The 27753-nt window shown below is 38.5% G+C and overlaps 1 protein-coding gene across 7 annotated transcripts in view; it reads right to left on the bottom strand.

Moving 5' to 3' along the window:
• Positions 1-10527: 10527 nt before the first annotated feature.
• The window catches only part of tnrc6c2 (trinucleotide repeat containing adaptor 6C2), a 66189-nt gene continuing 48963 nt past the window's right edge, over positions 10528-27753 (bottom strand). For 4 of the 7 annotated variants that reach the window (XM_067373517.1, XM_067373518.1, XM_067373519.1 and 1 more), the window contains 19 exons: positions 25301-27529; positions 24771-24977; positions 23691-23848; positions 20822-20899; positions 20673-20730; positions 20424-20569; positions 20124-20270; positions 19546-19692; positions 17765-17884; positions 17457-17540; positions 17043-17286; positions 16407-16571; positions 15575-15763; positions 15213-15362; positions 14886-14996; positions 14284-14499; positions 14002-14075; positions 12834-12973; positions 10528-12399 (listed from right to left, as the gene is read on the bottom strand). In XM_067373517.1, coding sequence (XP_067229618.1) covers positions 12018-12399; positions 12834-12973; positions 14002-14075; positions 14284-14499; positions 14886-14996; positions 15213-15362; positions 15575-15763; positions 16407-16571; positions 17043-17286; positions 17457-17540; positions 17765-17884; positions 19546-19692; positions 20124-20270; positions 20424-20569; positions 20673-20730; positions 20822-20899; positions 23691-23848; positions 24771-24977; positions 25301-27529 — 5045 coding nt within the window. In that variant the 3' untranslated portion in view covers positions 10528-12017. The remainder of the gene's footprint in view (positions 12400-12833; positions 12974-14001; positions 14076-14283; positions 14500-14885; positions 14997-15212; positions 15363-15574; positions 15764-16406; positions 16572-17042; positions 17287-17456; positions 17541-17764; positions 17885-19545; positions 19693-20123; positions 20271-20423; positions 20570-20672; positions 20731-20821; positions 20900-23690; positions 23849-24770; positions 24978-25300; positions 27530-27753) is intronic. The other 3 variants (XM_067373523.1, XM_067373520.1, XM_067373522.1) reach the window with 3 other exon arrangements.

Here is a 27753-nt window from a genome sequence, read left to right on the forward strand (position 1 = left end):
CAAACACCTGAATGTTTATGCTATAAAGATTAGGTGAATGAGTATCATTTTTTGCGAATGCAAATTGTTGCAGTTTTGCAAGTGGAATTTTTGCCTGGTCAACAGTTTGTGGTTGTCACTGTCTGATTCTACTTTTCATGACAGGTCATATACAGGTGCATCTCAATAAATTAGAATATCTTGAAAAAGTTATTTCTTTTCTGTAATTTAATTCAAAAAGTAAACCTTAAATATATTCTAGATTTATTAGACATAAAGTAAAATATTTCCAGACTTTTTTTGTTTTAATTTTAATGATTACAGCTTGCTGCTCATCAAAATAAAAAAAATCAGTATCTCAAATTATTAGAATATTTAATTTCAAGTTCTATTAAATTGCCATTCTCAGGGTATAAATACTGGGTTTAGGTCAGTAATCTCAACAGCAGTCATGGGGAAGTCTGCTGACTTGACAGTTGTCCAGAAGACAACCATCAAGACCCTCTACAATGAAGGTAAGCCACAGAGGGTCATTGCTGAAAGAGCTGGCTGTTAGCAGAGTGCTGTGCCAAGGCATATTCATGGAAAGTTGACTGGAAGGAAAAAGTGTGGTAGGAAAAGGTGTACAAGTGAAAGGAATGACCGTAGGCTTGAGAAGATTGTCAGGCGAAGCCGATTTAAGAACTTAGGAGAGCTTCAAAAGGAGTGGACTGATGCTGGTGTCAGTGCATGAAGAGCCACTGCACACAGACGTCTTCAGGAAATGTGCTACAACAGTTACATTCCATGTACCAAGCCACTTCTGAAACAAAGACAACATCAGAAGCGTCTTACCTGGGCTAAGGAGAAAAAGAACTGGACTGTTGCTCAGTGGTCCAAAGTCCTCTTTTCAGATGAAAGTAAATTTTGCATTTCATTTGGAAATCAAATTCCCAGAGTCTGGAGGAAGATGGAGAGGCACAGAAACCATGTTGCTTGAAGTCCAGTGTGAAGCTTCCACAGTCAGTGATGATTTGGGCTGCCATGTCATCTGCTGGTGTTGGTCCACTGTGTTTTCTGAAGTCCACAGTCAACGCAGCCATCTACCAGGAAATTTTAGAGCACTTCATGCTTCCTTCTGCTGACAAGCTTTATGGAGATGCTGATTTCATTTTCCAGCAGGACTTGGCATCAAAGCAAAGTCCTATCAAAGCAACCTGGGCTTCCATTACACCTGAGCTGATTGCCTCCATGCCATGCTGCATTGATGCAGTAATTCATGCAAAAGGAGGCCCAACCAAGTATTGAGCACATAGAAATAAACATACTTTTCACAAGCCTGACATTTCTTTTTAAAATATCCTTTTTTTTTTTTTTTTTAATTGATCTTATGAAGTATTCTAATTTATTGAGATAGTGAATTGGTGGGTTTTTGTTAAATGTTAGCCAAAATCATCATAATTTAAAGAACCAAAGACTTAAAGTACCTCAGTCTGTGTGCATAGAATTTATTTAATTCACAAGTTCCACAATTTGAGTTGAATTACTGAAATAAATGAACTTTTCTATGATATTCTAATTTATTGAGATGCAACTGTATTTTCAATAAGATATCTGGATTGCAGGCAGGTCAGTCAAGCACATCCTTTCTATGGTGTAGAGCAGGGGTTATCAAACACATTCCTGGAGCCTCCCCAACACTGCATGTTTTCCATGTCTCCTTAATCAAACACACCTGATTCAGATCATCAGCTCATTAGTCAAGACTCCAAGACCTGAAATGAGTGCGTCACACAAAGGAGACATGCAAAATGTGCAGTGCTGGGGAAGCTCCAGGAATGTGTTTGGGAACCCCTGGTCTAGAGTGTCTAGGAAACCACTCTGATGTAGCACGTGCAGAATGATGCCTGGCATTGTCTTGCTTCCCAGGAAAGATGTCATCTTGATGGCAGTATATGTCTCTGTACAATCCCAATATAAACCTCCACGTCAATGGTACTTTTATACATATGCAAGTCACCCATACCGATGCACTGATGCACCTCCATACCATGATATGCTTTTATACCTGACACTGAATCAAATTTCCACAAATTTCACAAATTTCCACAAATTTCACAAATTTCCACTGAATTTTGGAAGATCTGAGATGAGCTTGGGCCCAAAGAACTCGGCAGCATCTTTGCATTGAACAAATAAATAGCTTTCTCTTTGCGTAACAGATTCAAGTTGCATTTCTTGATGCAGTGGCAGACTGTTAAGTAACAACAGTTTTCCAAAGGACACCCAAGCCCATGTGGCTATATTTAACACAGCAGCATTATGGTTTCTCATGCAGTGTCATCTGAGGGCTTGAAGGTCACGCACATTCAACAGAAGTTTCCTGCCTTGCCTGCCTAGCCTGAGATTTCTCTGGATTCCCTGAATCTTTTCACAATGTTTTTGTATGGTAGATGGTGAAAGACCTAAATAATTTGCAATCTTGTATTGAGAAATGGGATTTTTTAATTGTTTGACAATTCTCTCATGAAATTTGGCACAAAGTGATGAGCCATGACCCATATTTGCTTGCAAAGACAGATGCCCCTTTTACACCAAAACACAATACCCTCACCTATTACCAATTCACCTGCTCACTGTGGAGTGTTTCAAAACAGTTTTACTTAGATATTCTGTAATCTTTTCACTTTTATTTTGCCTCTGTCCCAACTTTTTTGGAGTCTATCCACACTCCTGGGACCCTCTCAGATGCCCATGGAAATTTTTCATGTAAAGATTGTACTGCTTGCCTTCATTATATAAAAATGTAAATCTTTTACGCACCCATTTTTTTTTTGGAAAAAAATACAAAATTAAACAATTGATTACATGCAAAACTACACATGTGATATACATAATTATGTGTCCCTGTCCCCTACTGTATGTTGGAAAAACAAAACGTGCATTGCACACTAGAATTATAGAACACATGAGTGCCATTAGGAGACAAGATTACACTTTTTTTTTTTTTCACAATTTTGAGTCTGTAAAACATTCTCTTTCTGACTTCAAGTTCCTGGCATTGAGAGGGTTCTGCCTCATAGGACAGGGGGTAACTGTGACAAAAACTATTACAAAGAGAGGCTTTTTGGATTTTTAAGCTGAAATGGTTAACCCCTTACAGTATTGAATGAAGGTTCAAGAGGTAAATAAAGGTTCAAGAGAATTAACAAATCACAGATTCTTGATTTTATTGCATTTTTACAAAATGCCACAACTTTTCTGGAATTGGGGTTGTAAATACTTGATTCTGCCCTTATTAAGGTCTGTGGTGAGGAGAGAGTATAGAAATGAGTATGGCTCAATACTGCCTTCTTGTGTATGATTTGTATAAGTGCAACAGATGAACCAGAAAACAACTCAATGAAAACAATTTATTTAAAGCAATTTACACAGATATATTTTAAATTGTTATTAAGAGAGATTGATAAAGACAATACTAGAGTATAATATTTAATCTGTATTCCTGTCCCTTGGCAGTAGGTTCAAGTAGAGTTAACTTTTGTAAATGTTCTAAGCCTAAGGCAATGCAAAACTGAACCACAATGATCAAATGCTGAAGCACATTACATTTTCGCATGTGCCATTCAGCTTAAAAACAACCCAAGTTGGGTTGAAAATGGACAAACCCAGCGGTTGGGTTAAATGTTTGCCCAACCTGCTGGGTAGTTTTATTTAAACCAACTATTATTTAAAAATTGCTATATGGCTAGCTTAAAATGAACCCAAAATAGTTGGGAAATTAAAAACCAGATGCAATTAGAGACAACAATAATAGACAAAAGGTGAATGTTTATTAATAAGCTTTAATATTTTATTAATATAAATTTAATAGTTTATTAATATAAATTTATTAATAAGCAATTTAATAAACGTTTATTGTTTAATTATTATTCATCAAGCTTATTAATAAATGTTCATTTCCAACATACTTTGGGTTAATTTTAATTAAGCAGTACAGTAATTTTTAAACAATAGTTGAGTTAAATAAAACTACCCAGCAGGTTGGGCAAACATTTAACCCAACCACTGGGTTAAAACAACCCAATTGCTGGGTTTGTCCATTTTCAACCCAACTTGGGTTGTTTTTAACCCAGCATTTTTTAGAGTGTTGTTTGCGCTTAGTATGCTTTTCACACAGAATGGATTAATCTCCATAATGTCTGACTGCTAACAAAGCCCCATTCAAGGCAAATCTTTTGGTAATTTATGTACAGCTAGCATCTTATTTAAAGGTGCCCTAGAATGCTTTTTCACAAGATATAATATAAGTCTAAGGCGGTGTTTCCCAACCCTGTTCCTGGAGGCACACCAACAGTACACATTTTGAATGTCTCCCTTATCTGAACCATATATTTTTGGTCTTTATTTTGGTTTCTACTAACAAACTAATGAGTTGAATCAAGTGTGTTTGATTAGGAAGATTTGGAAAATGTGCACTGTTAGTGTGCCTCCAAGAACAGGGTTGGGAAACGCTGGTCTAAGGTGTCCCCTGAATGTGTATGTGAAGTTTCAGCTTAAAATACCCCATAGATTTTTTATTATTAATTTTTTTAACTGCCTATTTTGGGGCATAATTAAATATGCGCCTATTCAGCATGCTTCCCCTTTAAATGCTCGCGCTCCCGCCCCCCAGCTCGCAACTCTATAATTCATTGCATAAACAAAGTTCACACAACTAATATAACCCTCAAAATGGATCTTTACAAAGTGTTCGTCATGCAGCATATCCAATATACAGTAGTAAGTATAGTATTTATTTGGATGTTGACATTTTATTCTGAATGAGTTTGATAGTGCTCTGTGGCTAAAGCTAACATTAAACACTGTTGGAGAGATTTATAAAGAATGAAGTTGTGTTTATTAATTACATTAAGTACATTAGCAACATGCTAACGAAACATTTAGAAAGACAATTTACAAATATCACTGAAAATATCATGATATCATGGATCATATCAGTAATTATTGCTCCATCTGCCATTTTTCGCTATTGTCCTTGCTTGCTTACCAGCATAAAGTCTGTTGATTCGACTCTAGACGTTTTTCTGCTCCAGACGTTAATACTGGCTTGTCTAATGCCTTGAACATGGGCTGGCATATGCAAAATTTGGGGGTGTACATATTAATGATCCAGACTGTTGCGTCACAGTCGGTGTTATGTTGAGATTCTTTTGCACAAATCAAATTTACATAAGGAGGAAACAATGGTGTTTAAGACCCATTGTATGTCATTTTCATGTACAGAACTCTAATTATTTAACTATGCCGAAGTAAATTCAACGTTCAATTCTAGGGCACCTTTAAATAAAACCTGCAATAAAATTGGACATGCCACTAGATGTCAGTATAAGACTGAGTCAGCATGATTGCCATATCAGCCAGCTTATTAACCTCTTACAGAGGACACAGAGTTCCAAGAAAAATCTACTCAAATGTTGACTAAATGGAGTGTACATGAAATATTAGCCTACAGCATAAATAAAACACAAACACAGTTCAAGAGAAAAAAATGCTGTTTATTAATATAGGTTGAAATAATCTCCATACCACATGGAAAGACTTTTTCGGTGCAAGTCCTCAACGATCACATTCTATTAAGGGTAAGGAAAACACATTTAAAAGCCAGCAACATTGTTAAATCTCAGTACAGTCATGTTATTAATATTTGAACAATAAAGAGAAACAATTAAATTCCCTTTCACAAGACCCCGTACAACCCATCATTCCATTTGAACACTAGAATGTCAGTCACGGATTGGCATAAACCCACAGTGCTTGGTTGATGATGCTCCTTGGTTGAGAGACACAGAGCGTGGTGATGACACTTTAACATCTGCTAATTCAAATCAGAACTCGTACAACAAAAGAAATAAGTAACAAGTGTATGAACACCCCCCAACCCGCCCCACCAAAAAGTTCCTTGTGAGAATAGCATGACTGGACATATTGTCCCCTCAAACTTGTGCATAGATTCTTAATCCTTTCACAATATTTTAATTCCTCATCATAGTCTTAAACCTAGATGGAGTATTTTCAACCCACACTCAAAAACTAGTAAGAAAATCTGGTAGGATTTCAAGTTCTATTTGTTGATCTACAATTCTCAGGCCTTTGCATACAAGCCTCTATTGAATTTCCAAAACAAGAAAAGACAAGAGGATGGAATACCAAGCATCTTTTACTGGACCTCGTTGAGAAACATCAAGCAAGGTAAAATAAAACAGTGGTAGGTCCTTCCACAACCTAACCAATAAACAAAACTGTATTTGTACATAAAGCGATAGATACAAACAAACATATTTCAAATGGAAAGTACTCCACAAACATAACGCATAAGTTCATTACAAATCTAATATTTGGTAAATGTGTGTCTGCTACGGATTAAAATGTCTTCAAAAAGACAAAAAAAAAACAACAAAAAAAAAACAAAAAAATCTATAACCTTCAGTGCTTAGAGCTGGATTTCTATCGACATCTCTTGTCCGCTTTCATTAAACGATTTGTTAAATTCTCATGATAATCAAACATAATAAACAGTGAAACTGGAACTCTGGACCCCTAATCTTCCTGAGAAAATATCCAAGTCCATTGTCAGTGTGCAAGACAGTGACAGAATTATGTTGCTTTTACAGAAATGAAAATTTAAAGACATTTTGGCATAAGTTCAACCAACAAGAACAATAATGTAATTCATAATCAAAATTCAGCACAACACTGAAACAATCCCAGAGTTCAGCAAGTAGCATACGTCTTCATTTAAAAAGTTTTTTTTTTTTTTTGATGGAAGATGTAATTGTAGTTTATTTTCTTGCATTCTTGTAGTAAATTCCTTTACTTTTTTGTTTTGTTTTTGCAAATTCGGAAAATTCCATCATTTGTAAACGGCAGGTAATTCCGAAAAGAAAGAAGAATTTCACAGAATGGAAGAGATAGGCACCTTTTGAAATGAGTAAGAATGTCACTAACTTGCATCTGTTTATCTTTACTGTTCATGAATGTTACTGCTCCTCTACTAACTTTCTCACTATGGCCAACGTTTAGTTTTAATCTTCTATTTTTTTTCTGTTGCTATTTTTCCTGTTTTTTTTTTGTTTTTTTTTAAATAATGCAATTGAAACAATGCAAAACTCTTTAAAATGATAACTCTTGTGGGAATTATTCCACAATAAAAGCCAATATGAGGATACAATTTTACAGGTTTTTAATATTTTAAGATGAAAATAAACCCATAAAGTCCTTGAGTAAACATTAACACATGAATTGTCATCTCCCCTGCATTTTTTTTTTTTTTGAGCAAGGGAAAAAAGACACTCAGTGCAACGCTAGATAGTAACCATGTTGGAACATTTTTTAAAACACGCACACACAAACAACAGAGAAAGTTCAACATACTAAATGGATCATAATTGCAGGCAGTTGCCACTTGACGAGAAGCAGTGATTAAAGAGTGCACATACAGAACCATTCAAACACACTCATTCATACTAAAATCAACGTTTTTCAACATAGCTTTTTTTTTTTTCTTCCTCATGAAGAATGTTAAACCTTGTGAGGATGTTATCAAATACCTTAAACGTGTCAGACCCAAACAAAAATTTAAGAAAAAATAAATTCACATTTTACAATTGCCGTGCTTTAATTCAAGTATCGGTGAATATATTTCTTTTGATATGTTTATGATTTTTCATTCTTTGCCTAGAGACATAAACATTGTTTAGAATTATGGTTTTCAACATAATGATTGAAGGTATACACAAATACTGCATGTACATCCTGTGTCATTTAATTTAAACCAATATGCAACTTCAGTAAGACTGTTTGGTTCAGATCTATCATTGATCACACTGTTTTTCTTTTAGGCAAATTCTCTCAGATGACACACCGTAAGGATCAAGGTCTATTGCTTATTTCAAATTGTATTTTACCCAGTAGTTTCAAAAGGGAAGGATTCAGAGATCTGATAGCATTTCTCTTCATAATGAACATGATAATATTGAGGATAATGGTAAGCTGTAGTCATAGTCTACCAATGCTGGTGTCACCAGAGACGTCCTGTGATCTTTGACTGTTTGGAATTACAGCCACATTGTGGTTCACTGTCAGTCAGCTGTGACTGAGTTTGGAACAAGGCAGTTACACACAGGCAACAGTGATCACCCCCCACCCCTCCCAGAATCCCAGAAATAGAAAAAAATAAGTCAACGAACAACTTTAGCATCTTAAGACATCTGTTGAAATGTCTTTTTCCAAAAGAAAAGAAAAGAAAAGAAGAGAAAAGAAAAGAAAAGAAAAGAAGAAGAGGTGTATACAGCATCAAGGCCCCGAAATGAACTGAGACTGAGATGGAAATGTACAGTTCAGGGCACAACTTTACACAAACAGTTAATACAGCATACATAAAAGGCACTCCAGCCTGCTGTCAACCTTCAGAACATGACAAGCAAACAGGAGATAATATCAGCAAGAAGTGCATTTTTAAATGTTATAGATTTTTTTCCCTTCATTGTTTACATGTTTTTGTCAAACTTTTTTTTTCCTTTAAAAAAAAAAAAAAAAAAAAAAAAGATACTAAAATGCTATTTCATTTTTGGTATTCAAAAAAGTACCAGGGATTACCCATTATCTGTACACCATTGGCACACCATAATCCCCAATGCTGTTAAAGTTCTTGCTTGTTATAAAGGATTCTTCAAATGACAGCAACAAGATTATCACAAATAATCAGCATGAGGTGACATATATCTGATGAATATCCTCAACCTCTTTTAAACCCAATCCCACCTTAAACACACAAGAATCATCAAAGTGCCTCCGAACAGAAGTGCTCTACAACAAAACAACATTGGAATTTAAAATGTGAAGTCAGAGATGCCACAGTGTACTGTACATATATTTATGTATACATTGGCACATGAGACCATGAGGGGAATTCAACACAACCAGCAGCAGAGAGGTAAGATACACAGGTCCCATTTACTGTATAAACGAACTGATGGCTCTGCAGCAGTCCCTGTTCAGAAGGATTGAGAAGACCCAAACTAGCCAGCCTCCTAATTTTATTGCCCCACTGATAAATATCCACTTGCGTTTATTTAATGTACAAGCTTCTTACACATCATTTAGTGTGTAAAACAGCTTATAGACAATAAATCTTCAAAACTATCAACTTTCATTACACATAAATTTAGTTCATCTTGTCATGCCCTGAGATTGTACTGAAATGAGATTGATCAAATTCAGCAGATTTAACACACAGACCTCCCAAAATTAAATTGGCTTAGCGTCAGACAACATCCTAAATTTACAAGGATTACAATGGCCTCTTGAGTATGTAAGAAAGTATTACGGGAGGACTGCGAGATATTTCCAACTTCCTTTCAAAGCCACAGATTGGCACAGGACGGACATTACGTGCCCATCTTCTCTAACTTTGCATAGTGACAGCATGCTGTGTGCTGTAGTTATAGAGCCAGTGGCAGAAAGAGTCTGTCCATAGAAACACTGCTCGGACAGGGCTTTTCAAGTACGGGTGGCTTGTCTCGATAACAGGGTTGGCTTCACCGAGGCCACACAAGAGAGAGAGGATGTTAGCAGCTGAGTTAGAGGTGGGACACCCAGGGTGAGGTCATATGCGCGCACACACACACACATCACTAAAAGAGCCGCTATTCTAAATGACCTAAGAACATTGTTAACAACAAAAACAAATGACATGAAATAAACAAATATGGCCCACATTATCGATTTTCGTTTGCATCCGTTACACAGGACAGGTATACAGAGGCACCTTTCTTTTATAGTGTATCTGCATATGAGCACTGCAGGCAATTAAAGACCACTGCATGAAGACCAACAGAATGTGAAAAAAAAAACACTGGCAATTGCATTCAGTCTCAAATTCAATTGGGGGGTGGGGGTGTTGTGGAATCATGCAAGACTACGGAGTGGGGAAGGATGCATGAGAGGAGTGATGTCATCCAGAGAAGGAACGGCAGGACATTAGAAGATCTGTACCTAAGTTACTACTACAAGGACGCCAATGATGATTGATGCCGCCAACATCCATATCATGACATCATTACTGTCCTTTCCAGCATTCCATTGTACTAGGTGCACAGAGAGAGTTGCTATGGAGAATCGAACATCCTCCGATCAGTTTTCACATTGAGGCACTAACACACCACACAGCCTGCTTTTATATCCAATCCAATCGAGGTGCCTCCTCCAGACAGGGCAAAGACTTTTGACTATTACAGAGTAACAATGACATTCACTTTGATAGAGAGTAGAAAGAAAAGTACAGACACATAAAAACATACATTGCAGGTTTCGGTTGATTGTAGAGTTTGTTCTTCCCTTCATTCTGATTTTTTTTTTTTTTTTTTTTTTTTTATGCACTTGAGCTTCTGGACCAGAGATGGACGACAAACAAACAAGCTTTTTTGAATACCATTAAGGTAAAAAAAAAAAAAAAAAAAAAAAAGCCAAAAGTTGCCATAAGTAGTTTTTTTTTTTTTTTTTTTTTTTTTTTTAACTATATGCTCCGTTATCTGATTTATTGGCTTCACAGAGGGAGCATCACTCTTGTAATAAGTGCTATGATAATACCCCTTTAAGAAGAGACTTAGAAAATGTAGATGTCTTTTATGTTTGTACCAAATGCAAGGATCTCTTATTCTGTACTGCATTAAGAGAAACGCATTGTATTTGGTATTGTGCCTGACTCCCGTGACATGTGTCTCCGCTCTGGATTCCATTTCTGTTTGGTGAAGAAGTGGCCGGGAGACTGTGCGATCCCACAGATGCAGTTTTAAACCACATGTAGTGACGTCAAACACAATTAACAGTTCCTCCTTTCCACACAAATACAGAACAGCCAGCAAGCCAGACAAACAGACAGAGGCAAGGTGGGAAATTAGTCCAAAGGTTAAATTCTTCAAAAGTCTTCAAAAAAAGAAGATGAAAAAAAAGCAGTCTTAAGTTTCACTAAGCTTCAGTGTGGACGGAAGAAAGGGTCTCTGGCTTCTATTGCACAACGCATCAGAATGAGTTTCTTCTCTCTGTTGTATCTCAATAAAAATGACGACCAGATACACCACACAGTAACTGAATTACATATGATTGATTCAGCACTGATGTCCATTAGGTATATTTAAAAAGCCTCCACTGAATGTTTTTAACAGTGGTTATGTTCTCACACAGAGATGCTTGGTCAAGTTCCAGCAGACACTCTGACATTCATTCATCTACATCAAAGCTTAACATTCAGCTTATTTTTTTTTTAACCATACACACACACACACAAAAAAAAAAAAAAACTGGCGTGAGTAAATAGAAAACAGAGCAGTGCAGCTCCCTTTTTGTAAAACTAAAAGAATTAAAGAAAAAAGATCATTGGTGATTAGTCATGATGACAGGCCACTGCTAGGAGTGTTCTTCTCATTTGCTCTGGCCTATACGCTGGCTCAGAAACAGAACTGTGCAAGTTACAAAGATTTTTTTGTTGGTTTTATAAAATAAAGGTTTTTAAGGAGGACCTGGAGAGAGAGCACTTACGGCTAATATAATAAGTTCTGAAGAAAAGATGAAAAGTTTAAAACCAAAAAAGTACCAAGATCATTACGATCATCAGAACAGTGTCGTTATAGGGAAGGGTGTCATGAGGTCTCACTGTGCCTGGGTCACTTTCAGATGGCTGCCTCGTTGATGGCTTCTCCTGAACAACACTTTTGAGCAAAAACAACCTTTGGAAATAAAAAAAGCATCAAAAGGCTTCTGCTTCTATTGATTCTTGCTTCTCGAGGTCTTTGCAGACTAAGAACAAGATGCACGAATACAACAAACAGTCTGACGTAAAAACCAGAGGACAAATTAACAGCAGTTGGAGGTTTGCAGCTTCGTCTCACACTAAACCTCCATTACAGCTCCACAAAAAGTGATTATCGTCACATTGATTTGCTTGGGTTTTTATCCATTAAGGTCTTTTGACTTTGTCGGTTTATGATGTCCGATACATCCTACATGCTCTCTCCACTCAGCAGGTCTCCGGGAAGCAAGGTGTTAATTGGGATGGGGCTGCCGATTACCCTGGCATCGTCTCCGTTTGGGGGAGCCCATAAACTGGAGTACTGCGGCACGCCGCCCCACAGCAGGTCGCCTCCGTTTCCACTGCTGCTGTTCCCGGTGCTGCAGACTATCTTAGTACCTCCTCCACCCCCGCTCCAGAGGCCTGTGGGGTGGCTGGCTGCAGGGTTGCCCAGCCGGGGTTGATTGGAGCCTGGTGCTGGGCTGGCCTGCCAGCTGGTGGTGGGGGTAAGGGACTGGCCCTGTGCAAAGAAGCGGTTCACATCGTCCTCACCGGCAAACTCTGCCAGGATGGTAGTGTTACCCAGCACACACCTTGAGTGACAGACAAATAGTTAGAAATGATTCAAGTATTAAATAGCTTTCTGGATAACAGAAAGTCAATGTCATACTCATTCATCTAGAGCAGGATTGGGCAAACTCGGTCCTGGAGGGCCACTGCCCTGCAGAGTTTAGCTCCAACCCTAATCAAAAACATACCTGAACCAGCTGAATCAATGCCTTCATGATTACTAGAATTCTACAAGGCAGGTGAGTTTTATCTGGGTTGAAGCTAAACTCTGCAGAGCAGAGGACAGAGTTTGCCCATCCCTGATCTAGAGGGTAGATGTAGGTTAAATTTAGGGTTTGAATTTAGGAAAAAAGGAAGAAATGTACGACTAACACTATTAATCCTAAATGAAAGCTGTTCTGGAACATTCTATGGAAGTACTCAGAGAAGTATGAAGTAGTAAAGCTTGTAGTCTTACATGTGCAGGGATTTCTGGGCTTTGGCGGCCTCCTCCTTGGAGCTGTAACGTACGACAGCATTGCCCTGTGTCAGGTTCAGATGGAAGGTAATGAGAGGGCCATGCTGCATGCACAGAGTCCGTAGGGTGGAGCCGTCAATCTGATGCACACACAAAGGTATGTTATTACATTTGGTATTATTCATATGCAAGTGCAATTTAAGTGGCCGTTCAAACAGAATGTGTTCTTGCATTTAAAAACATGCATGGAATAGTAAAAATAAAGTGCGGAGCAGACTTCAAGGGTTTTGAAATGTGCTTTTATGAGAAATTTCTTTGCAAAAACAAGCACAAAGTCTGGAATACACTACACCGCTTTTAAAATATGATCAGATCATACACTTAGCAACTGAGGATTACACACTACCACAACAAAACGAACAAAAAACTCACACAGAAACCTGCGCCTTGTTGCAAGGAGGCGAGTGACAAATAAAAACAATATGTGTTCTAAAATCAGCTCAAAATATGTTATCCTCAGCTGGATGGATTCATAGTCAGAAGCTGTGTTCATAGTCTGTGTCTATCATACACTATGCGATTTTCTGTTAAATTTGTCAACTCTGACTTCCCAATAGCAGCAGACTGGCTCTGACTTTCGGTAACTAGCGTTAACTCGTTGAAACTGCAAATCAGGGCAAAAATCCTGACAAAACTCATGTAGTGTATCATGTAGAACCAGAAAATCTACATAAATAAATAAACAATAATAATAATAATTGCCTTGATTACAGCTAAGCAACTTTTTTTACATGAGGTGCTCTGCATGTCAAAACATCTTTTAGCATAACATGTTATCTTAAAATGTGGTACTCCTTTGAGAGATGCTGAAAAAAAAAACATTGAAAAACAGACATTTTGCAGAGGTCAAAAATGTCTGTCTCTTTACATGGAAGAAGTATTAAAAACTAGTGCAGTGCAACATGAAATTTGAAATAAACAAAATAGTATATTTTAAATAGATATAAACAGTATTTTTTTAATGTTAATGCTAAAAAACAAACAACACTTTTGTTTACAAGTAATATGATAAAAACTAGTATGTACTGTAAAAACTAATATGACATCGGAATTAATCTAGTTTTTTTTTTTGTTTTTACAGTATTAAAAACGTGTTTGCTCTATGCACCTGAGGAGTGAGGTTTCTCAGCACCAGCCAGCTGCTTCCTCTGTTGGGACTGTCAGTGCTCCAAGTTCCCCCTTCTGTAACAAAAAGAAAAGATTAGCCTGGAAAAACATGTTGCAGCTGAGCATATTTTCCCTTAAATTCTTGACTTCTGACCATTTGCAACTCTAAACACACAACATTCATACATACAAAGAGGGGGGTGACTGTTCGGCCACACTACAGAAGCACCTTGTAAGTAATTGGTTTTACTGTTTGTCTCACAATGGTGGACTGGGGATTTACCAGATGAGTAAGAGCTGGTCCAGCCCTGGCTGAGGCCAAGGGAGTTTCCTCCCCAGGTAGAAGAGGGCTTGGTGTTGGTCAGGCCTGGAGGGGGGCGAGAGGGAGCACTGGAGTTACGTGTCCCTGGGGAAACCTTCCATAACTCATGAGATAAAGACGCCTGTGTGTGGGAGATGGGTCCAGAGGACCAGGTAGACTTCATCTCCAAGAGTTTACCTGGAAAGACAGAGGAGGGGAAGAAAGATAGGGGCAAATGAATAACAGAAGCAGGTATAGTCACCATTCATCACTGCCTTTAAGTCTTTGCCTCTGCTTTAAAAAAAAAAAAAGTTATTCTAGCTTAATCCTTGCTGTAAAGAAATTTCAAACTTATTTTTATCTCCTCAACGAAGACAATACTTTAAATAAGTTTAATGTCTCTGACCATTATCAACATTTAAAACAGTAATAGTATAACAGAACAAGGGAGAATGTGGGTTTTAGGAGAACACACTCTAACACACACTTTGTGAGGGACCTCTCCAGGTTTAAGGATGGGGGTCAAACAAAGGTAAGCAGGTCTAGGGTGTGGGACATGGGCCGTTTAGGGTTTAGGGCTGTACCTGGGTTGTCAGCATCCCTCTCGTTCTGAGAGGATGGACCAAATGAATTATATGCACTGACCGACCACTCACTCGAGGAAGACAGAGTCCCACTCTGAGATGGGGACGAGGCTATTATGGCCGTTTGTCCCAAGTGGACAGCAAAAGGGGGCAGAAACAATGAAATACATTTACTATGTAATGCTCATTATTATAGTGAGTATAACATTAATTAAAAAGCAAAAAAAGTTCAACATTAGTTTAACAGTAAGCATTTTAATAAGTCTGAAGTAACAATCTCTGTTGGTCTGTTATAACTTATGTCATATGCTATCAATCGTCCCTCACCTCCAGTCCTGTCACGTAACAGGTAACGATTCACATCTTGTATGTTGGTGTTGATGGTGGGGCCATTTGGAACACTTCCTGGGGTCATGTTGGGGTCATTCTCAGGGTCAATGTTCTGCAGACCTTTCCATGGCACCCCAGGGCAGAATTCTGAGAGAAAGCAAGAACAAAGTATCTGGTAAATGTATGTGTGTATGTGTATGTGTATATATATATATTTAAGGCACCGAAATACAGTCTGGCTGCATATTGATAATAATTACAATATTCTATAACAATTTACTCGAGATTCAATGCCAATAATCTTTGTGATCAATAGCGATAATATTGTTTTTAAATTATTATATGCCACTGAAGCTCACCTGGAGGCCAGTTGATATTGGAGCCACTAGAAATTTTCTCATTGGGACTTTTGCCCTGTGTCCAGCTCTCTGGAGGCACCAAGGTGCTGGTGGGGGATTCAGAGCTTGACATCAGATTGTATGGGCTGAAGGAATCTTCCATGGCGCTCTTTCCGACAGGAACATGGGACTGAGCAGCTGAGATTGCACCTACACCAAAAGAACATTCTCTTTAATCACAAGAAGTTCTACCCACAAACCTCATATAATAAAATATTTAGAGACTAAGCAACCCAAACTCAGATATATACTTTGATGCCCAATATTTTAACTGTATATACACAATATTTTGCCTCTGTAAACATATTCCATCTTCAAGGATACAGTCTGAATAATAAGACTCAAAATTACAGGCTTGAGATTTTGTCCTCAGCTGAACTCACTCCAGTAAACTGCTGCGGTTTGGCTGGACTTACTGTTCAGGCAAGTTTTACTGAGAACCAAAGCCAAAGAAGGATAATATTTTAAATGGCCCTGCTGACTCAGACCAAAAATAACTCTGGAATGTCTGCAAGCACTTAACTGGACAGTTAGTTTGATCTGTCCTTTTGAAATGCATAAATCTCAGGGACAGAGCTGTGACTCAGTGTCTGGAGTTTGATGTTTGATTAAAGATACTGCTGTGTTTTTATTGGGTGGAATGTTGTTTGTGGAAGTAAATGTCTTTAAAAGTGATGTTAGACCTAGAGGTTAGCATATGTCTTGCCATTATAGATTACACTGTAAAACGTCTGTCTGTGACAGCACAAATTCAAGCCCATAATATGTTTGAAGTAGTGAAAAAAACTAATACCATGCTTATTGAGGTTTGCCTCCATGTGCTGAGCACTAGCCGTCATGGAATCTATGGAATTTGAATGAGTCCACTGTGAGAGTCGGGATTGAGGCTGAGGAGGGTCTTTCAGAGATAGACCTCCCCCCTCCATACAGTTTACATTAATGTTCGGGTTCAAACCAGCTACATGGGGTGACAGAGAGACAACAGATTAATACACATTCATACTCTCACACACACAAACCCACAAACACAAAGAAAGAAAAAACAAACGACAAGATCCAAATAATTAAAATAAACTTCTTTGTCAAAGAATTAATGAATAATAATAATAAAAAAAAAAAACAATTACAAACAATGCTGTTATTACGATACACAGAAGTATCAACTATGAGCAACTACAATAAAAAAAACTGTTTACACTTTGATTTAAGGTGTCCTTGTTACAGTACAATTGTACAATTAATTACTAAGTAATATTAATTAACAACATAACCTACTACTGGGTTACGGTTTGGTTCAGCGCTAGTTACATGCAATTAGCATAATTTATTGTTATCACTATAAGTACATGTAATATGTATAACATGGACACTGTAAAATAGTGTTACCCAAAACACACAGCAAGCTTAAGCTTGCAGCTTGTTCTCTTACAGAGTGTATAAGGGCTGAAGGAGTTTGGAGAAGACTGCTGCTCTTTGGTCTGCAGGTCTGAGACGGAGAGGCCTGAAGTCTGAGGGTGACCCGTGAAGGTGTCCAGGCTTGCCTTACCAAAGTTTGTGTGCAGGCCGGTGTGAGAAGAAGGTGGAGGCTGCTGCTGTTTCATAAGCAGAGTCTGGGCCAGCTGACGCTGGTGCTGCTGGATCTGCTGCTGCATGTTTGTGATTGTACGTGCAACCTGAGTGAGAGAAGGACAGTGTTAATCTTTTTTCATAGTATATGGAAATTAACATTATTTGTCATAGTCATCAAAAGATAAGCACTAACTAATATTTCAGAATTAATGTAACTGTAAAAAATATACCCCCTTTTTTTTTAGGGCTAGTAAAATTAGTGTGTGTGTCATACTTGCTGCTCTTGTTGTTTGATGGAACCAGAGACATTACGCTGAGCCTGCATCATTTGCTGCTGAATCTGCAAACGCTGATATGCCTGACAGAGAAAGAAAAAGTCACAAGGTGAGTAAGAGAGGAACATACAGAGAAATATAGAGAAAAAGAAATAAAAAGAAAGAGAAATATTGTTCAGAAGGCAGATGTGGTCATTATTTAGACAGTAAGCAGTATCATCTCACTCCCTGAAGACCAGTGGGTAGACAACAAATAGCTGGTATTCATTGGAAACAGCAGAGCAGGAGAGTGAACTGTGTGACTCACCACCTGCAGTTGTTGTAGTTGGTACAGCAGGGTCATTTGTTGAGGATTTATTGGTGAGGTTAAAAGTGCAGGATTCAGACCAATGTTTTTTGCCGCAAACTGTAAGAGCTGTGCTTGAACCTATTGAAAAAAAAAATAAATAAAAATAAAAATAAACAAAAACAACATTTGAAATTAAATAAAAATAATAATGATTAAAGAGAAACACAGGTTTGTGCAAAGGAAAGGCAAGGAAATCTGACCTTTTGGTCAATGTCACAGATTTGCTTTTATTAGAGATATTAAATATTGCTAATTCATTTTACATTAATTATACCTCCAAGAGTAACCAAGAATTGACACTCAGTTTCAAAATGGCCTTGTACCATGAACATTCCTAATTTATGATAGATTTTTTTTTATTTTATTTTGCATAATGATAATAATAATGATAATAATAATAAATTAGCATCAAGGCCAGGGTTGGAAATTAACAGGGCTTGGGAAAGAAATGCTAATCCCAACCCTAACACTAAAATCCAAAATGAATAAAAATGCCCCCAAAAATCAAGATATGGAAATGCCCCTGTGTGAATTCTTGTTTTTATTTAATATATAAAAAAACATGTATTTACAATATTCAAAACTTAAACAATAGTAATATCAAACATGCTATAGAGTACTATTTTCTAAGAACATCAGTAAGATAACGTGTGATTTTGATTTTACATAACAATAAATGACCTTCAATAAACGAAGTTAAAGGTGGGGTAAGTCATTAAAAAAAAAAAAAACTGTTTGGAAGTTAGTCGGGCCGACACCAACAACAAGCTTGTAACCAATCAGGATTAGGGGGTGTATGACAGTCGAGACAGAAAGAGTAAGAGGGAGATCTGAAGAGAAACAGAAAGGGATGCAGAAAGAGAGATGAGACAATACAAAAGAGCTCAAAAGAATATCACTGGAATGAAGGTTTATGACTGGGCAAACGCTTTAGGACCCATGTACTTATTAGAAAAGCTTTCCAGAGCTGGAGAGGGCTAAGCGGGAAGGCCTGAAAACAGATGCGGAGGCTGCTTTGATTCCGCTTCACATGTGAGTAACACTGGGTTTGAGTGTCATTGAATGTCTGGAGCTGCTGTGCTGTTGGTGACTAACAACAAATTCTTGTTTGTATTTACTTTTGTGTACTGTACATTCATTTTTTTGTGCTTCCTTGTCATTGGTTCATCGTCTGCGCTTTTTTTTCGTGAAGCATTTTTGTTGTTCGTCAGCTGTGATAAACAGACATCCGCTTGCATTGTGTGTGTAACAGAGGCCAGCTAGTGAGAGTTGTGCAGGTAAACCACTGCACACTGATGACCGCTAGAGAATGCAGTGTTTGACGTCATTGTTAGTGCACTCGCCTGCCAGCAGCGATCGGGCCAGGGTTAGAGACCAACTTGGAGTAGGGTGGTTAGGATTGGAGGGTGAGTTTTGGAGGTGGAGGATTGGGTTTGAATGAAGAGAGGGGTGGGTTTGTTTGGGTTGACTTCAAATATCAACAATGTCCAACAGCGTTTTTGGAAAATGGCTTATTTATGAAAATAATTCCAAACAAAGTCACAGCAGAACAGTTGTGCTTCTCAGAGCAAGATGCGATTTCAAAAGAATCTGTAGAGTGAATGATTCAATGACCTACCCACTTGCTTTGTTCCTGAATGAATCAGCCATTTTGAAAAAATTGGCTGAATTAATGATTCAATGACACACTCAATAAGCAGTGACATGTTATTTGAAATATTAAGTGTAATTTCTACCACCTGAGGGGTGAGAAGCTGAGGCACTTGAGCACGTAGAGTAGGCTGGGCGGAGCTAAGAGGTGGCACTGGTGGCTGAGGGGGCGGGGCCTGCTGCTGCATGACCCGAGTTTGTGCTGCTCCGTTAGTGCCAAACATTCCATTCTGCATCTAGGAAACAGAGAGTAAGGGGGACAGTAAATTCCAGATCTATTTCAGCACAAATGTAACAGAATCTATCCAACAATGACATTTTTATTTAAAAAAAAAGGATGTGCGTTAACATTGACCTGAACACAATGTCATATTTTCCTACTGCTTTCAGATTAAAAATAAATAATTAAAATAAATAAACTACATCAAGAAATTAAAGAGTATTTTATGTTTCAGTGTTTATATATCGCTTATGACATGAAAAATAACTTAATTTCACCACTTCAACCTTAGTGGCTTATAAAACAAGTAAAAAATATGCAAACTTCACACCAAATGGTAGGGCATGATATCAGACAATGCAGATGCATAGACTAGGTTAAATACTTGCATCTAGGCTTAAAAACTATTGTGTGCAATGCCCTATGCATATATTTCACAACACTCACCTGTCTGTTGTTCAAGTTTTGCATGGACAGGCCAGAGGAGACCCCACCCAATCCATGGCTAGGGTGACTGCTATTGGCCAGTGGGAGCTTGAGGCCAGTAGAAGGCATAAACGGTGAGGTTGAAGCATCATCTGACAGCCTGCCATCCTGAGAGACCAGAAAATATATTTTAAAAAGTAATTGAAAAATTTACCAGATTATTTTTTTCTCCCCTTCAGTCAAGAAAAAAATTATTGGACTTTTTTCTCCAATTTGTTAAATCAAATAAATTCTCATAAAAGTTTTGAGACAAGGCTATACCTTGTCCAGGAAGGTGGCACGATCCAGTGAGGGGTCTTTGGAGAGGTTTGTGGGTCGGCACACCATGGGCCTATTCATTCCATTACTGTAGTCCGACATGCCCATCCCCCGTTTGTCCAGTTCAGTTTTCTTCTCCAACAAAGCGCCTAGGGGAAAGGCAAGTACAAAATCAGTGTTCCAGACCAAGATCATATGACTCATTGCATGTCTGTCTGCTGTTATGGGTTAACTTCAAAAGGAACTACATACTCATGGCCTGATCCAGATTCATATTGTTGCTCTTCAGGGCTTCTTCTGCAGGATCCTTCTGTAGCAGGCAAAAGAAAACGAACTGTTATGCTACACAATTATTTATTTTAAAATAAATATCTTTTCAGAATAAATTGGTTTTGACATACTGGAAAACCCATGTCTGTAAGCTGCTTGATAAGTCTGGTCATGATCCAAATGTCATCCTGCTTGTTGGAGACCTTGCCCTATAATAAACAAACAGCACTACATAAGGCAATAACCTACAACATAAAGCAAATAATATATACATATATGGGTCAAAGATGAAAGGGGTTTTCAAGCATCAAAAATGTGTAGTAAAGTGTAATACAGCTTTAAATTTAATCCCCCCCACACTGGCACAGCAAAATTATATCTTTAGAGTAACTTTCAGAATGTTTTTTTTTTTTTTCTCCAGTTGATGAACGAGCCAATCAGAGTCAATTCCGCTTTAAAGAGCTCGAGCATTTAAAGCAGCAGATGACAAAATTGCAGCGTGCTTAGAATAAACAAAGCTTTATTGTTCGCTGATGTGGAACGCTAATATAGTTATGGTTATGTTTATATTTATCATTCTTGGTTTGAGCAGGCCTTAAAGGGATAGTTCACCCAAAGATAAAAAAAAATAAATTCTGTCATCATTTACTCACCCTCAAGTTGTTCCAAACCTGTAAAAATGTCTTTGTTCTGTTGAACACAAAGGAAGATATTTTGAAGAAAGTTTGTAACCAGGCTGCTTTGGGGCACCATTGACTTCTATAGTAGGAAAAAAAAAATACTGTTGTGGTGCCCCATAACTGTTCAGTTTCCCACATTCTTTAAAATATCTCCCTTTGTGTTCAACATAACAAAAAAATGTATACAGGTTTGGAACAACCTGAGGGTGAGTAAATGATGACAGAATTTTCATTTTTGGGGTGAACTATCCCTTTAAAGGTGCCGTAGAATGGAAAATTGAATTTACCAAAGCATAGTTGAATAACAAGAGTTCAGTACATGGAAATGACATACAGTGAGTCTCAAACACCATTGTTTCCTCCTTCTTATGTAAATTTGATTTGTTAAAGAAAAAAATCAAATAAAAACTGTTACGTAACAGTCAGGATATTTAATATGTACGCCCCCAATATTTGCATATGCCAGCTCATGTTCAAGGCATTAGACAAGGGCAGCCAGTATTAACATCTGGATCTGTGCACAGCTGAATCATCAGACTAGGTATGCAAGCAAGGACAATAGCGTAAAATGGCAGATGGAGCAATAATAACTGACATGATCCATGATAACATGATATTTTTAGTGATATTTGTAAATTGTCTTTCTAAATGTTTCGTTAACATGTTGCTAATGTACTGTTAAATGTGGTTAAAGTTACCATCGTTTATTACTGTATTCATGGAGACAAGAGCCGTCGTTATTTTCATTATTAAACACTTGCAGTCTATATAATTCATAAACACAACTTCATTCTTGATAAATCTCTCCAACAGTGTGTAATGTTAGCTTTTACCTGTTAGCCATGAAGCATAGCCTCAAACTTATTCAGAATCAAATGTAAACATCCAAATAAATACTGTACTTACGCGATTAGACATGCTGCATGACAAACACTTTTTCGAACACAGATCAATTTTGAGGGTTATATTAGCTGTGTGAACTTTGTTTATGCTGTTTAAGGCAGTCACGAGCTCGGAATCGCTGCATATTTAATGATGCCCCAAAATAGGCAGTTAAAAAAAATGAATAAAAAAAAAATCTATGGGGTATTTTGAGCTGAAACTTTACAGATACATTCAGAGGACACCTTAGACTTATATTACATCTTTTGAAAATGCATTCTACGGCACCTTTAAGAGTGGGTCTGCATTTACTTTAGTTTTTTGGCTTTTTACAGTGCATAGGAACTCTCTCTGTTAATGGCCATTTAAATTAAATCAATAACACAAATAAAACTATACAAAAATGCATTGAAATAGTAATATTTATTAAGTTAAACACATATTTGTCAGTACTAAACATTCCTCATTTATCTGTAATATAAATAAGATGCTAAAATTATCTATACAGTGATACTGTCATTCAGTGTAATGGATGACATTGTGGTGTAACAGAGAATTTGCATTACACTGAATGATGAAACTTCTACTTCAGCTTATATTGCAGGCTATCGACTGGCCATCTATATCAAACAGTTAGCCTGACCAATAAAGTTAATAATTATTTACAACATTTACTCATTTTTTCAAATAATCTAACAATAAAAGTGTTTTTTGGCATTTCACTGAATGACATGTTTTTTTGTAACTTAGGTTACCACACCATAAATAGGGAAAATTATCAAATATTTAAGGGCAATAAACTCACTTTGCTGCAGCACCATACGGTCTTCAGGGTGCCTTTTGATGATGTCACAAACTTGCCTACAGACTATCAGTTTTTTATATGATTTCAGAATGGCTTCTTGTTCCTTTTACACGGAATGGCCTCTAACAAACTGCACATTCGGGAAAAAAGTCCCCTGGTTATTTCAATACTTAATAAAAACAGTAAGACAGTAAGTCCTTTAATATAACACAGCCAACAATTATTTGAAAATGCAAAGAAAACAAATATTTTTTTTTTTTTTTTTTTTTTACTTTTTTGCTTATTTAAAGATGTAATGGTAAAATCATCAAGTCCGAACCATTAGCTGAATGGCAATTTTATACTTTGGAACATTACTTCACCCATATTTTGACATTTTATTTTCACGAAAGTTTTTTTTTTATGTTTTTTTTTATGTACATAAAATCACTTTAGTAAATTTAATTCGATGCAGACATCAAAATGGTAATGTCTCGTCTGTGACCCATATACACACACACACAGTAATTATAAATAAAATATTATTCAGAAAAAAATGTTTACATAAACCATATCTTAACCACACAATGAATATGTGACACTGAGTATCCATTACAGGACAGAGTACTGATGGCTTTGAATGGCTTCAGTTACCCTTTGTGGGCCCTTCTTGGATTGACCCCAGGAGTTACAAGAGGAGTCTTGGGATGTGGGACTGTTCCACATGTCACCATCATCAGCATCCCATTGGCTGGTATTCATGCTGATCTCTTCCCCTCCAGATCCCCAGCCATCTTGCATAGGTTTGGGACCTGGAAACACAATTGTACAAGACTGCTCATAACCAGGGCCATATAACACCATATTTGTATATACATATATATTTATGTATACACATGTTGCTCATACCAGGATCCACAGAAAAACCTTTAATGTCACAAAACGGAATTGCATAAATAATTGCTGCATCCAAAACTGAATACTTACCTACTATATATTATGTGAAAAACAGTACACAAGCAGAGTAGTACACCCAGCTACACAGTATTTGAAAAACAGTAGGTGAAAAACACCCAGATAATCTACTACGTCTGCCAAAATTCTGAAGTGCGCATTCGATGGACACTTACTATCCCATGAGGCCATGGGAGAGGAGTTATGAATGGCAATGAAACAACGCAACTGACACCATAGGTCACATGACAATGACAACATGGCGGATATAGTATGTCTGAATTTCATTCATACTATATAGAACTTTATTAACAGTTTGCAAAGCAAGTTTCAAACTAAATGTAGTACCAACTATGTGATTTCGGATGCAGCGAATGACAGTGAATGGCAGAGACAGTGAAAGGCTTCCCAAACATTGCCCCTTTCTGTCATTGTAAAAGCAGATAAATAGATAGTTCTGCCCCAAACCCACACCACTGATTGAGTCAGTGTTTCTATGTCAGGCTGGTTGGGATGTTAGGGGAATTATCTGAAAGTCCCAGAGAGCCACAGTTTTTACACTTTAGAATTTACTTGTCTCAACATGTTAAACTGGGATAGTATAAACTTTTTTTTTTAACTAGTACTGGAGATTTATTCAACCACCAGAGGTCAGTGTAGTTTAACTTTATCATCATATTGCAACAAAAAAGTGAATTTAAGTATCAGCAATGACTTGAGTCTCTCCACTTTTGTTATAGTAAGCGCTTTAATGTGAAGAGTTTTCTTTTATTTCATTACCTTCCTGACAGGGGCCTGATCCAGCAGGTGCATTTCCTCTGCCATAAGGTCCACTGGAGTCATGGGCACTTTCACCCCATCTTCCACAGCTCTTAGTGGGCTGGCCCCAAGCTGAAGTGCCATTGTCCACAGAGGGGTTGGAATTGGTTGGCTCACCCCATGAAGAGGGTTCTGGATTTGCCTGGACATTAGGGAGCTCTCCCCAGCCTGATACAGAATCAAACATTATCAGTATAATAACTTAAGATGAAGTATTTAAAATACAAAAAATAATATTTGGCACTTATGTCCAATAGAATAATCAAAAAATCAATAGATAGATTATCAAAATAACTTAGTTGGTGTATTTTTAATTTGTTCTTATAATACAAAAATGTGCACTGCATCAAATAGTCAAATTATTGAAATTATAACAGTCTACAGTCAACAATGGATCTAACATTGACTTTAAACAATTTTATTAATGTTTGTCAGATGTACAGAGGACTAAAACGAGCATTAGAAAGGGAGAAATATATGCATTGTCTCACCTGGGTTCCCCATGGGCACCCTGTTAAGAGGAGATTCACCTTGACTGGGTGAGCCATTGTTGTTGCTGCCGTTGACATGGTTCTGAGTGGGACCTTGGCTGTGGTGTTGGTGATGGTTGGTGTTGTTGTTGTTGTTTGGCCCAGTGAGGCTATTACTGCTGCCATTGTTGCTGGTTCCTGAATGATTTTGGGAGTTATTCCTGTCCCACATGTTCACACTCTTGCAGTAAGCATTGGGGTCACCCCAGGTGGAGGTCCCATCATCAATTTCCATTTTGCGACGAATAGAAGATGGAGATGGTTCTTCCCAGCCTGTGACCTCATCTCCTGGACCCTGGCGTCCTCCTGATGCCCAGCCAGAGTTGCTCTGTTTTACAGAATTTGGGCCACACCATGATCCAATGCCTCCAGCTCCACTGTTGCCACATGTGGATTCCTGAAGTTTTCCACCCCAACCTTGGGCTGAACCATTGGAATGTTGAGCATCACCCCAACCACCACCCTGTGCTGGTGCTGCTTTACCCCAACCTTTCTGGGTTTCCTTCCAGTTTCTGTTTTCAGGGTCCCTAGAGTTACTTCCAGAGCCATCCTTCCGTATTTCTGAAGGGTCACCCCACTCTCCACTATTCCCACTGCCACTACTTCCCCAGCCTGAGGAAGTTTTGGGTCCATCACCCCAACCTTTTGTTTTTTTCTGAGAAGTACCATCATCCCAGCTAGAAGACTTTTCTTCAGAAGCCCAAGATTGGCCATTACAGCCATTGGTGTTGAGACCCTCAGAAATGGAATCGCCCCAGCCACACACTGATCCATTGGGAACCTTTTTATTTACAGGTGGTTCCCCCCATCCACCATTAGGTTGAGCAGAGGCTGGGACCGATCCTCCCCAGCCTGAGTTTGGCGTGGCTCTGCAAGATCCCTCGCTCTTGCTTGTGTCCATTCTGGGAGGTGCATTGAGGTTGGGATTGACAGATCCAGGAGGAGGTGGTGCAGGTCCAGTTAAAGGTGTGCTGGAGGAAGACCCCCAGACCTCAGCCCCTGCATCATTCTTTTTGTCTGGACTTTCTTCCATTTCCCAAACAGTGTGTTGACGAACTGGAGTTTGTCCCCAGCCTGAGTTACAGAGGACACGTGGGTCCAAGTCCTGCCTTGGCAACAAAGGGGCCAAATCATCACTTGAGGACCTCTCTCTTCTTCTTGGGTGGCCCTCACTACTATCCCTGCTGCCCTCACTTGCTGGAGTATCAGGGCCCCAGGAACTCATATGTTCTTGGGAAGGACCATCATTAGCATCCCACCCTGTACCGTCAGTGTTTGGCTGTTTGCTCCAGTCACCCCAGCCACCACCACTGCTAGCTCCTCCCTGCCCCCAAGAGGAGGCCCCTGCAGAATTCCAGCCAGACTCCTTTGTTTCTCCATTTTTGGCATCTCTGTTGCCCCAGAAAGCAGTTCCATCTTCAATGGCAGGCTCAGTAGGTGACTGACTAAGGTTTCCTCTCCAGCTGTTCACTGGACTCATTGGCTCTGGTTTAGTGTTATTTGGTCCATCAGTTTTAAGGTTAGGAGGTTTCATGTTGAAAGATACATTTGTGGGAGACTGGTGCTGTTCTGGGGTATCCGGGTTGCCCCATGCACAGTCCCCTACAAGGTTTCCATTGACACAACCAATGCTACCATTTCCAATGGTGCCGTGAGGTGGCGCCACTCCTCCTTGGCCACACATACTAAGAGAAAGTGAATTTGAGCAAACCATGCTACTAGGGCCTGACCCTACCCCAGGCCCCTCATGTCCAAGAGCTGGCCAAGCAGCAGGGTTGGCACTGGGGTTGAGGTTCAGATTAGAGGCACCCCAGCTAGACTGCCCTCTACTGCCCATGGGAAAGTCAATCTTTCCTTCTGAGACCCACCCTCTGGTAGGGCCACCTTGACTAGAGACCATACTAGAAGTGAGATTAACGCTGGCTTTGCTGATTGGGTAATGACCCTGCTGGCTAGCTCCTGTAGCCATGATAGTGCTACTTCTGTTGCTAACAAACTCTGATGTGCATTCAGCGTCCAAGGTGCATTCTGGTGTCTGCTGGCTCTTGCCGTATGTAATGGAAGGCCAAGCTTCTGAGTTGTTATGGTTAATAATCACTTTATCCTGGTTGCCGCTGCTGCTTTTGGTGACTGGGATGTTCCAGTGACAATTCTCATTCTGGGCTCCCAGGCCACTTTGATGGGGAAGTCCTGTGAAACAAATACACAGGGTGTATTTTATTAGAACGAAAATGGCTTAAAAAAATTACAGGATATCATTTATGTATCTTAAAATAAAACTATGGGCAAGGGATATTCATTTTAGCATTTATTTTCATTTTAGCATCTCCATTATTGAAAGGAAAGCTAAGGTGGAACAGTGTTCATGTTCTGGAATAAAACTAAGTCTAGCCTGTCATCCATCATTCCGTGTG

Source organism: Chanodichthys erythropterus, chromosome 21 (genome assembly GCF_024489055.1).
Source record: "Chanodichthys erythropterus isolate Z2021 chromosome 21, ASM2448905v1, whole genome shotgun sequence".
Classification (NCBI taxonomy): Eukaryota; Metazoa; Chordata; class Actinopteri; order Cypriniformes; family Xenocyprididae; genus Chanodichthys; species Chanodichthys erythropterus.